The sequence below is a fragment of the Notechis scutatus genome, chromosome Z (genome assembly GCF_049901735.1).
Source record: "Notechis scutatus isolate UNSWTSFEM ecotype Mainland chromosome Z, rNotScu1.2, whole genome shotgun sequence".
Lineage (NCBI taxonomy): Eukaryota > Metazoa > Chordata > Lepidosauria > Squamata > Elapidae > Notechis > Notechis scutatus.
The window spans coordinates 11,773,694-11,786,257 of NC_142025.1; the positions used below are offsets into that span (position 1 = coordinate 11,773,694).

The window sequence follows — 12,564 nt, forward strand, 5'->3', positions numbered from 1 at the left end:
AATAGAGCCAGATGCCGGCCAATGGGAGAAGGGTCCTAGCAATCACTTGGAACAGTAAAAGGGATGGCCTCCTGAGCCATGACAGGAATGCTTGGTCTAGAATTGTTGTCTAGGCCTGTCTCTAAACCCTGATCTGTCTGTTTGGTGGTCAGATCTAGGAGCTTTGGAAGTGGATGAAGTCAGGGCCAGAGCCCACCAGGCAAAGGGACTGCCTGCGGACATATGGGGAAGTCCACCTTTCTGCTCGCCTGGTCAGGGATGACAAGACCTTGCGTTTCTCCTTGTTCTCCACAAGGAAGGGGTTCAAAGCCTCCCCTGAAGAACAAGGTTCCCTTATAAAGAGAGGAGGCGACCCTCCATTTTGTTCTAGCATCCGCGTGCCATTGGCATAGCCATAGCAAGTGTCGAGAGGTCACATTGGAGGTGACAGCCCTGGAGGAAAAATGGGCTGCATGCAGGGATGAATCAGCCATGAATTCAGTGGCTGCCACCAGCTTGTTAATATCCTGGTGCATCCGAATCTCCTCAGGTGGGACTCTCATCTGCAACTGGTGAAGCCAGAAACAGAAAACTAGGGTAGACTGTACACTCACTCACTCACACACTCACAGAGTCACGGCAGAGGATCACGCTAAAATGCACTCAGATGAGTTTAGGCTGGCTGGTTAAGCCGAATCCCTCAATCAACTGTAAAGTGATGTGGTGCAGGCGTCGTCGCCTGAGTTACCTAGGCGAGCCGTTTCGCGCGTTCTGAGCGCTGTTATTGGCGGTGGCTGTGAAGCACTTGGGAGATATTGCAGTGGGTGGAGACAGCCCAAACTCCAATGCCCCACGATTATTGATCCAAAATAAGGCAAAATAAGGTGATGGCAGTGGGTAGATCATAATAAAAGCCATGGATCCGGCTTTGCAATTAATCAATTTTGGTGATAGCGGGCTGAGAGCACCTTGCTGGGAAGCCTATCGCCTGGGTCCCTTTCAAACCTGATGTGGATGCTTGCAATGTTTTTCTGTCCAAACTCCTAAGCCAAATCTTTACCGAGTCTCTACGGGCCAAGACTAAGTCGTAACTGGGTCCTGACCAGGGATGGAGAGGCATGGCAAAGATTAAGGACTCAGTCTCTAGGCAGAAAGGCATGTGTCAACCCGTGTGTGGATTCTCCAATCGGCATGCTGGAGAAGGGCTGTGTTTTCCTGGTTGCAAATCTCTTTTATTCCCTTTTCGCCATTAAAAGATGAGAAAGAAACATTATATCTTATTCCTCTGGTTCCTGTTGATCACTTTCAAACAGCATTTCTTCCTCCTCTTTGGACATTCAATTTCATTTCACATGACAATAAGAAAGCTTAAAAGCGAAAGAGGATAAAACCTTACACAATCACGCTTACATACAGAGATGGCCATCTTTGGAATAATCAGTCTCAAATAACGATGAACCTGATAGAGCTATTTTCTGCAATCAATTTTCTGGAGAACTCAGCTGCAAGATCTTTCTTTTGAGGTCATGGCTAAATGCTACTCATTAAATTGTCATTCTAATTCTGAGGTTGCTTTCACCCACTGCCTCCTTGCTACTCCCTACCCATGTAAAGGTTCATACAAAGCATGGATCTTCATCTGTTACTTTATTTCACTACTGTGGCAACTTTTGAGGAGTCTTTAGAATGTGAAAAGATGAGTACACTGATCAGGTTAGTGTAATATTCTTGTCCATAAATGGAAAAGTTGTTTAAACAATTTCATACATAGTCAAAGAAAGGAGCAAAATTCTATACTAGGATTCATGAACATAGAAAAATTTAAATCTCTCTCTATGCCTTGGTGTGCGATATACATGCTATAATTTCCTCATAATACTCTAGAGGCTAACCTAACAATTCTGAGTGTTCCAAGTTTTAAGTAAATGTAAAATGAATAAATACCAACATACACCACAATCTGAGAGCACACAAGGCACAGAGAAAGAAAATGTCTAGCTGTAACATCAATTTCATAACTTTCCTTGATTTATTTATTCTATGTGCTGCCCATTGTGGATATGATTTAGAGTCTTAAGAACTGTCATAAATCAAGAAGGAAGATTCTGTAGACATTTTGGCCAAATGCCAAAGCAGACAATGATTTAAATTCAACATCTGCCCATAGTCTTTTTAGTTTAATTTTTCACCATCACTTATGAAAAGAAAGAAAGAAATCATTTCTGTAGGGCCTGAATTGACATAAGGAGCCTCTGAAATTGAACAGTTTAAGACAAGAAAGGGGATGGGGAAAATCTTATTAGTGAAGGGAAGGCAGAGAAGATCAAGAGGCAATTAGGAAGAGGTTAAAACCAGAGAATATATACAAAAATCCACTAATTTAATGTAAGCTATTTCTTTTCATTCATTTGGGAGATTCACTTGCCACCATTTAGGGAAGCACTCCCCGAAGTACAGTTTAAAAGTTTAAATTTGTTTATGTGGAGTTTCATTAACATTCTCTGGTATTAACGACAGACCCAGCTTCTGTTAAACAAGTGGAAAGTAGATTATTTTGAGTTTTTTAAAAAGCCTCTTCAGTTTTATGCTTTATTTCTTCTCACTTTGTTCAGATTGTAGCTCCTTTCCATTTTTCAGAAAAGAGAGGCAATAAAAATGAAGCATCTTCTTCAACAGAAGCTATCATTTTCATAATAGAATTTTTCAATGCTGAGTAATAATGAGAATTCTTATGCAAATTCAACTGAAGAAGGAGCTGAGACTACTTGAAAACTGAGCACCAGACTTGACAAATTCCAGGAGGACATATTTGAACATAGGGAATTGTACATAATGTGAACAGGGCAACTCCTAGAACACTGAGGGGGGAAAACGCACAACTCCCAGTAGCACAAAAACAGAGTGTGGTTGTCAGAACAGAGAAGCATTATTTCTGTTCTGTATTTCTTGACAGATCAAGGCTCCAGCCTCCCCACTTTGTGGTAAATACTTGACTTTCTGACTGAGGATTCAACTTTAATGTTGATGAGAGGAAGTAGCAGCTTCATGGGGGAAAGAAACCACTAGGTATGTAAATAAAAAGTAGAAAGGAATTCATGAAGTGTTGCCATCACAGTGATTTGGATGAACAAGAAAGGGATCCGAACAAACCCAAATAAAATACCAGAAATGAAGTGCGAAAAAAGAAAACCGCAACAGAGATTGGGAGAAAGAGGATGGCTGAAAGGATAAAGATATGTTTGGCAATGAAATTGGAAGAATGTTGAAAATTCTTCTTCAATCCAGTGGAGTTCAGAGAGACAGTTAAGTGCTTGTGAAAAGATAGAAGAAGGAACAGGGTTCTATAATACAACATGATAGCATATCTCAAGAAAGGATAGAGATGGAGGCATATCTCTTGAGGGAAATACGTAGATGGGAGACATATCTGGAGGGAAATACGTAAACGAGTCATATCTCTTGAAAGAAGTACATAGATGGAGTTGGTCTTTAAAAACACTTAGAGGTGATAAACCACAATATATTTCACTGGACATGCAATTGTTCAAAATTCTAGTATCTTAGGAATAAAGGTGTATCCCTCTTCTTAGGATGAAACCACACAAGAAAATTGCCCCATACTCATACACATCTCAATACCAGTTCATGGTAGCCTCCCCTACTTGAAGCAATTATGTTCTAATGCCAACAGTTACTGCTTTTAAGTGGGAATATTTTTAACTGATTACACTGAACATCTTATTAATTAGCTAGCAGTATTCCCTTGTTCAAGCCTGACCTTTTCACAAAAACTCTTTTGTTTCTAGAATTTCCCAGAATACACAGGCATACAGTCTCATTTCCAAAACTGAATTCATCTCCATGACAAGCATGCTTTAATGCTCTTTGTATAAGCAAGCCATTGTGACAAGTACAGCCTCTGTTTTGAAAGAGAGTCATACAATTTTAACCATAAATAGGCTATTATAAATAAACTGTTTTCAACCCAATAACTATTTTTTAATCTGAAAAAAAAAATTAGGATGAAATTGTTTGAAATTCAGGTATACACACTGTTGTCTCAAGTCTCCATCAGATTATTGAAAGTTCCTACAGCCTCTTTGAAGGTTGTTGTGAAATTGTAATACAATGTGAGAACTGAAAAATTATTGGACATATGGAGAAAGAATCATATTCACAGTATTTAGTTCATTTAATTACAGTACATCAAGGTAAACTTAGTGTTGCCTTTCCTCCCCTTTTGGAGGAATACAGCCATTATATCAATCAAAAGATGTAGTATGACTCTTGGATAGATGTTGTGCACCCTGGTTTATAGAAGGGAAACACAACAATATAAGCCATGATGAATGAATAACCTATTCAAACACTAGACCATCTCAACTTTGGGGATTTTAAGAATCTATGCAAGAAAGTACAAAGCCAGGCACTGATACCAGAGTTACTTACCCTGTCCCCTGGTCGCACCATCGGTTCCTGCTTTGTGCCCAATTTATGCAGTATGTTATAAGCAACTTTCATACTACGGGTCCAAAGTTTACCTAATCAAAAAGAAAAGTAGTATAAATATGGCATGGAATATTTAAGTTTTAGAATGGTTCAAAATACAAAATGCTATTTATTGGAGCTTCAAATGAACATAAAAACAGATCCAAAAGATAATCTGCCTTCTTGGATCTTGTCCAAATCTTTCCCCAAACTTGCACAAGTCTACCTTGTTAAATAAAACTCTAAGCAAAGAACAATACTCTGCTCAAACAGTAAAAATTGATGAACTATACTACGACCATACTTCTATCTTTTAACAAGTGTTCAGGAGGGGTTTCCCTTGGTATTACAGTATACAACTAGTAGTTGCACAAATAAGTCAGATCTGTTTCAATATGCCTGGGAAAGTTGATTTTTGTTCTTTGAAATGTTCATCCTGACAGTTTCATGGCCACTTATATAGAGAACAATCAATGTCAACTTTTTCTGAACAAACTATACTACAAGCTGTATATCCGTGTGATTTAACACAGAGAAAAATGTTTTTCACCAATTGTGCTCAGATCATTTTGAGTGCTGGCAATGTTTGGCTATTAGTCACTTGCAGCTCTGATCAGAATCTTTAAGCCAATTATGAAGGTTCAGATAGGCAAATGAAAAAAAAAGCTATTACTGCATTTCTTCGTAATTGCAATCTAGATGAATCTTTTTATTTGTAGTAATTAATGACAGAGCACATGACAAAAAATATAAAATAAAAATCAAGCACTTGCAAGCAAGGAATTTGGAAACAAACAAGAAAGCAATCCATTTTGAATCCCACCGATTTAATTAAAATACAGAATAGTGATATAAGCATATACAGAAATACATTCAAGGAAAGTATATCAAAAGACAAACAAGCAGCTTTACACAAAACATATTTTATGGCAGAACGATGGCTCAGCATAAGGTGAGCAATGGCTTTGTGGTATCTGTGATCACAAAAGATGTCAATTGATTAGCAGAATTAAACATTTTTTAAGTGCCTGAATTTTCATAAGACTTCAGGAAAAGAATGCATAGGGCAGAGATGTTAAACTTCATGAGATTTCAGCAATTGTATAAGATCTCCATATTTGCTCTATAATCACTATGCTTGCTTTATGTCTGCCACAAAAAAGGACATAAAATCAGATTGGTCATTCAAGTACCTTGAGTTACAACCATCATGACCTATACATCAATTCCAGGATATATTGTGGTCCTAAGTTGAGGACTACCTGTACTTTGATTAACTAGTCAAGTATGCTTGTGAACCATGCCAAAAATCACAAATTTATCTATCTCCCATTTGTTCAGCCAACTATATACCCTTTCTTTATGTGCAATGTGATCTTGCTGATATTTGTAACTGAATGTTGCTTGCATAGACAAAGCATTTTATTGAAATTTTCCTTCATTTCCATACCAAATTCATACGTATTTTTATCTGAAACAAGCAACAATTGCCTGTTTGTAGCTTACTGAAAATGAAAGCTTTACTTTTTGATTTACTATCTCTGAAGTGAAGAATAAAGGGAAAAATATTGTTTGAAGGCTCCTTCCTTATTTGTATTTATTATGGCTAAAGACACATTGAACATGATTCAGAAGAAGTGATTTGTATCTCGTGCGTGTATAAGCATTTCTCTGCTATTAGTTTGAGCAACCTGACTTTTTTCCATGTTTTGGTGAGGGCAAAAGCATTTCTTCCAAACCATTTCTGAAGTGGGCATAGTTTTACTACCCTATGCAGAAGATGCCACTAAAATCCATTGGATACATCCCTGAATAAATCTGTTTAATTAATAAGTATGAGCAGGGAAAGGGGACATTGAAAAACATGGGTACAAATACTTCTATAAAACTTGGCAATTTTCTTGTCATGAATATGTTGGGTGTGAAAGCTGTCACCTTGTGGCAGAGAGGTATGCCGACAGAAAAACAACCACAAAATTAGGATTATATCATGAACAATAGGATTTTCAGCACCACACACTACTAACTTAGCCACAGCAAGCCAGAATAGTCTTACCAAATTTATGCGTATCCAAATTTATGCGTATCAGTTCAGAATTTTGACAAAAACCAGCTGCAAATAATTGTACATTTCTTTCAGCATCACAATATATTCCCCACAGTGTAGACACTGCAATAACTAAGTGTTCTCACACCCTTAACAATGTACAGAAATAGATATTATAAGGCAGCATTGTATGCAAGTATGCCCCACTAATATCAAACAGCATTGAAAGGTGGGTGTGTTGTTTTAATCTGAATCACTTTGCATCACACCCTCCTGACACAGGCCCCTGAATTCATGGGCTGCTACACAACCAGAATGTGTAGGTGTACATCTCAGACTGAGAATGATGAAACATATACTACGCAGAGGGAGAAAGGGAATTATTTTAGGACTGGTGCAAAATGTCCCCCTTAAATTATTTCTGAATTGAAATATATAAACAGAAAACATTATGTAAGGAATATGCACATGCAATATTTCTCTTCTTCAAAAAATCAAGGAAATCTGAAATTTGACCTTTTCTAGGGCAAAAAAAATATCTGATAAATAAATGCTGTTAATGCTACATGCACAAGAAGATGTCACCTTCAAGAGGGTATGGAATTGGCAGTATTGATCAAATTATTATTTCTGCTGATAGCTATCAACTCTAAACCAATTGGCTCCCCTGATTTTTATTCCTGTTATTACTACAAAGGGAGATGACTCACTTGAGCATAAAAATTCACAGTGGTATCTTGGAACTCAACTGAAACTCATCAAATTAGATACTCTATACATTTTCACATTAAAACTTTGTCTTGGTACTCGAACTAGAATTTGTCGGTGTCAACAGTCTTGTGATTCATTACATTATTCCTAATGGGAATTGTTGGTACTTATCATTTTTGGTGGTCATCGCATCTGCCGGAACCAATTAACGACGAGTACTGAGCTACCACTATTCATTTCAAACATGAACTCAACCATTTAGTTACAACCTTCTCTGTTAAATATACTCTTCAAGGGGTTTCATTCAGTTCAGTCAAGCTGAGCCCCTATAATTTGCTGGGGAAATTATGAAATGATCATATTTAAAGGTAAAGATAAAAGTTTCCCAGTTCAGTTGTGTCCAATTTTAGGGGGCAGTGCTACTCTCCATTTCTTAGCTGAGGGAGTCTGTATTTTCCAAAAACACTTCCATGGTTATGTGGCCAGCATGACTGTACATCAAGATGTACAAAATGCGCTGTTATTTTCATACTATTTATCTACTCACATTTGAATCCTTTCAAACTACTAATATTTAACAATTAAAAACAGGAGATGATTTTCAGCATTCTAATGTTTCTTTTCGCAAAAGAGGGGAAAAAATGATTGCTTACCGTAAGTGAGAATATATAGTGGTTTTCCATTGGTATCCATAGTGGTCAAACAAGGAGCTTTGGGAGAAATTGTTCCCCATCGTTGCAGGGCTGCTTCAAGTGAAGGAGGCCAATTCGTAACCACACCCAGCTGCTCCCCACGCATCGCCAACATCTGAGCTCCTTCTGGCTTTGGTTGATTAGGATCTGGTTGTTGAACTTACAAATGTGAGAGGGTGTTACTTCATTTAATTCTGTACTAAACTAAAGAAAAAGAGAACTAATCATTTATTTTTGAAAGGTGATGTGAAAAGAAGAGAAATGCTGAATTTCATTTTGGAATGGTTCTGCAGCACAATCTCCCCCAATGTTTATACTGTCGACATGTGTGGACATCAAATCCCAGAATTCACCAGTGAACACAGTCAAGAACATTGTACGTTGAACTCCACAAATCTGGAGATACCCATGTTGAAGAAAACTTATAATCTTACGGGTTTATCAGGCCTATTTGAGATGTTGCAATAAATAATGATTGGATTTTTAAAAACATATTGTTGAAAAGCCCTTTCTCAATCATGTTTCTTCTTCCATTTTAATATTTACAATAACCATGCCTTTTTCAATTTGGAGGTCAATTTGTCCCTCAAAAATCCTTCATAGATATCCAGATGTTCAAGTTGATAGCCATGTATGAACAACATGGTTGAAGAATGTAGTTTACAAAAAATAATAATGAATAATGCTCTTTCCCAACTAATCTAAACAAAGGAAGTGAGTAGCAATGAAGCTGTTTATAACTACATCATCTAATAGCAACAGCAATATCATTTAGTCATTCATATTATTCAGCCCCATAGCACTCTACAGGGTTCTCTGAATATAATGTAAAAGCATAATTTTCATATTCCCCCAACCTTTTTCATTTTACCGGAAGAAAGGAAAGCTGAATCAAATTAAGCCCTGAGTTCAGGATTGAAGTCCAGGCTATGGGCAGAGTTTGCCTACATTATTCTGTTTTAATCATGGCACCGTTAGGGCTCCAGAATTAAATACAGAATCCAAGTAAATTTTACTGGGGCATTTTTTTTTCTGGCACAAGAAATGAGTAATTTTATCAGCCCCTCCCAAAATACATGCATGGAAGTCAAACTGTGTCACCTTCTAGTAATTCTTCAAAGTCATCCACAAAGAACTCTCGTAATGGTGGACGCTTGGGTCGTTTCAGAGTATTAACCAGTTGCTGGATTTTAGCAGATACTCTGCTGCTTACTGGAACTCCTGCAGGAAAATAAATCATCAAAAGCATTGAAGGGGCGATTACGTCTACCAATTCTAGGTAGAGAACAAAAGCATACTAATCTGACTTCAAGTTTTAAAAATCAGATTAAATAATAGTATTCAGGAAGCAACTTGATATCCCTGCAGAGATACTTAGAAAAATCTCTGTCCAAGCTGGTAAATAACCAGTCACAAGTTGGGAAGAATCCTCTGGTTAAACTTCACTGTGATTAAATAAACAGATGGAGGAATGCCCTTCTCAAGCAGAATGGCCAGGAGAAGTCCTAACTCTTCAAGAAAAATGTTACTTCAAATAAACGTAGAACAAGGCCTGTTACGTCAAATTTTAATACTTTACTTCCATGGCTCATTCTTCTGGATACTTCTGGAGCTACCGGTTATCCTATTTGAACTTACTCAGATACAAAACATCCCAATCTTATTTTTTTTTCTTGACTTTCCTAGTCTTCATTCATGCAGATGTTTAAATTCTTGCTAATTAAGACTTTTTAAACATCTATTAATTAATGCCCTTTTCCCTGTACATATTAATGAACAGGAATACCTCTGCTACACTATCTATCTGGCCAAACTTTCCTTTCTGGAGTCTATGCCTACCTTCTTCCCTTTTACTAGACATACCATCACCAGTTTCCATAAGTTCAGCATTTCCATATTTTGGAGCCGCTCTTGATGTTGAACCTTGTGGTCTTTCTACTTGTATTGAGTGTTCGGAGGTGTAAGTGGTAACATCTGGAGGGGCAGAATGATTTTCTGAAAAAAGGAAAAAAGTTAAAAGTCTCCAATTAATTTATTCAGGAATTTTTGAATAGTATTCTGGAGCTGTACAATTCCTTCCAGGAGAGCCGCCAATTTAAAAATAGTCTCTTCCATTCAATTTTATCATTGATGAGCTTTGATTCCAGTAATCCACAAAAATTTATGTTGAAAAAAGGTAAAGGTTTCCCCGGCCAAGTTGTGTTCTACTCTACGAGGTGGCACTCATCTCGCTTTTCTAGCTGAAGAAGCCAACATTGTCCGAAGATGCTGAAGTCTGTGGTCCATGATCACGTGGCTGGCATGACTATACACCAAGGCACATGGAACACTCACAATTCTTATTTTCCCATTCTGAAAACTAGCACTTTAGATCAGCTACATGCTGCGTGCTTAAGTATACATAGTTAAAAAGGTTTAAGGATTTCCATTCCAGTCACGACCAACTTAAGGGGGCATACGATTCTCTGCCTGCGTTGTCTGAGACACACTTCCATCATCATGTGGCCAGCATGAAAATAAGGAACAGAGTAAACTTTCCCAATGAAGCAGTGCTTGTTTAACTACCTGCATTTGCATGCTTTTAAACTTGGCAGGAGCTGAGGCAAGTAATGGGACCTCACCCAATTGTGCAGCGCCTGGGTCTTGAACATGGTGGCCAGTTTTCTAGCAGACAAGCCTAATGTCTTAATCGTTGTGCCGCTGCCCAAATGCATATATGTGAAAACAAGTATGAATCAACGGAAGTTATTTTCACGCAGATATGGAAAGAGCTAAGCTCCATGCTGTCCTCTTCAGCTATTTTTAGAGTTTATGTTTGTTAAAATAGCATGAAACAATGAGTCAATATGAAATTCTTGTTAAAATTATCCAAAAGGTGAGTAGCCCAAGGCTGCAGGGGACGGGTGCTGTCAGTTATCATTTGAGAATCTCTTTTGGCCTTCAGCAGCCATGCCACCAAGTTTCCGGTAGTGAGATCTTGCTTCTGAAACTATTTCCAGCTCCACAGCAACCTGTGGAGGTTGTAGAGGCCACTCCTGAGAGGCCACTGTAGAGGCCACTCCTGAGCCAGGAAAGTCTGCCAGTGGCGCACAACCTGAAGCTGTGCAAAGGTTTGCCTAGCCACAACTGCCATCTGCTCTTTTGAGTCGAAAAGAACCCCGAAGTTGTGAACTGGCTCCACGGTTGCACTCAGAGCCATTCAGCCCTATGAGGTTGAAAGGTTTTCCCTGTGCGGTTGTGACCAACTGAAGGGGATGGTGTTCCTGTCAGATTCTTAATCAAGGAAGCCTACATTGCTTGAAAAACACTTCCATCATCCAGTAACCAGTATGAAAATAAGGAACACAATCAACATTTCCACTGAAGCGGTATTGCATTTGTAAGCTTTCAAACTGCTAGGTTGGCAGGAGCTAGGGCAAGTAATGGGACCTCACCCAACTGCAAGGAGCTTGAGTCTTTGTAACCATCCATTTTTTCTAGCAGTCAAGCCTATTGTCTTAACCGCTATGCCATCGCACTGCCCAAGTATACATAAGTGGGAACAAATATAAATTACTGGAGGTTATTTCCACATGGATGCAAAAAGAGCTAAGTTCTATACTGTACTCTACAGCCATTTTTAGAGTTGTTGTTTTTTTTGCTGGACTTCGGGAGGATTTTATTAGAGAGATGCCCTCAGATTCTACACATGAAGAGATGGGAGGAAAAGATGTTTGCCAATAAGACAAGGATGTTTAAAAACCACCAATATGCAGGGATTTGACCAGAGAAAGACCTGGCATTGAGGGGAACGCACCAAGAGGCATCTGGGCAAGTGCTAGGCATCAAGAAAGGGGGTATAATGGAGCCTCAGCAGGGGTTTAGAGGTTTTTTTTTAATGGGATTAAGCGCTGGGTCAAGACGAAAATCTTGTTAAAATTAACTGTGAGTGGCCTCATCATAAATTGATTAGAAAGATAGCAATTTTGCTATTTCTCCATTTCCAGACACAGTTCTTACATCCATTCTTTTCCACTATACATCTTCCATTTGCAAAAGCAACTCTGGATCAATAGCCAGCATTCTGACATCAGCAGACAATTCTCAATTTAATCTTTCCTTTCACAGCTCTGTACGCTCAACATGCTTTTGACATTTATTTTTTGTTTTCGGGCCATTCTTCAATTTGTACAGTTGTACCCATTTTACATACTCCTTCTTGTACAAAATCACACATGATAGTGAAGAGAAGTTACTCTGCAGGAGAATAACCGATCTCAGGCTTCAACAATGTTTCTGTTCAAAAGCCTCAGTGGTCAAAAGTATCATTGTTGAGCTTGGTGTGTCGCATCAACACCAAGCTGAAACCATTAGGAATAATTGAACTTAATCAAGGAGTGGCTTTTGTAAATGGAATTTCTATTTTGTCATCTGAAGGTTTAAGATGACAAGCACTCAATGTAGTAAAATCGTTACATGAAAACCATCGCAGGGATAATCTAATCATACCAAGCTCTCCATTTAACAGCATTGCTGATGACACCGAAAACCATCTGGGAGAAACCTAGTGGGAAAGGAGAAAGCTTTCGCTCTCAAAAGGAGTTAAAAAAGGAGTCTGCAATTGATTTTTCTTCTAAGCCACCTTAAGGGGAAGCAGAAATAAATTTC

The 12,564-nt window shown here is 38.3% G+C and overlaps 1 protein-coding gene across 1 annotated transcript in view; it reads right to left on the bottom strand.

Moving 5' to 3' along the window:
* Positions 1–12,564, bottom strand: part of DIP2C (DIP2 acetate--CoA ligase C (putative)) — a 370,495-nt gene that overhangs the window by 83,598 nt on the left and 274,333 nt on the right. The window contains exons 8-11 of the mRNA XM_087947300.1: positions 9,781–9,912; positions 9,019–9,138; positions 7,879–8,076; positions 4,429–4,520 (exon numbers count right to left, since the gene is read on the bottom strand). Of these exons, the coding sequence (XP_087803426.1) occupies positions 4,429–4,520; positions 7,879–8,076; positions 9,019–9,138; positions 9,781–9,912 (542 nt within the window). The remainder of the gene's footprint in view (positions 1–4,428; positions 4,521–7,878; positions 8,077–9,018; positions 9,139–9,780; positions 9,913–12,564) is intronic.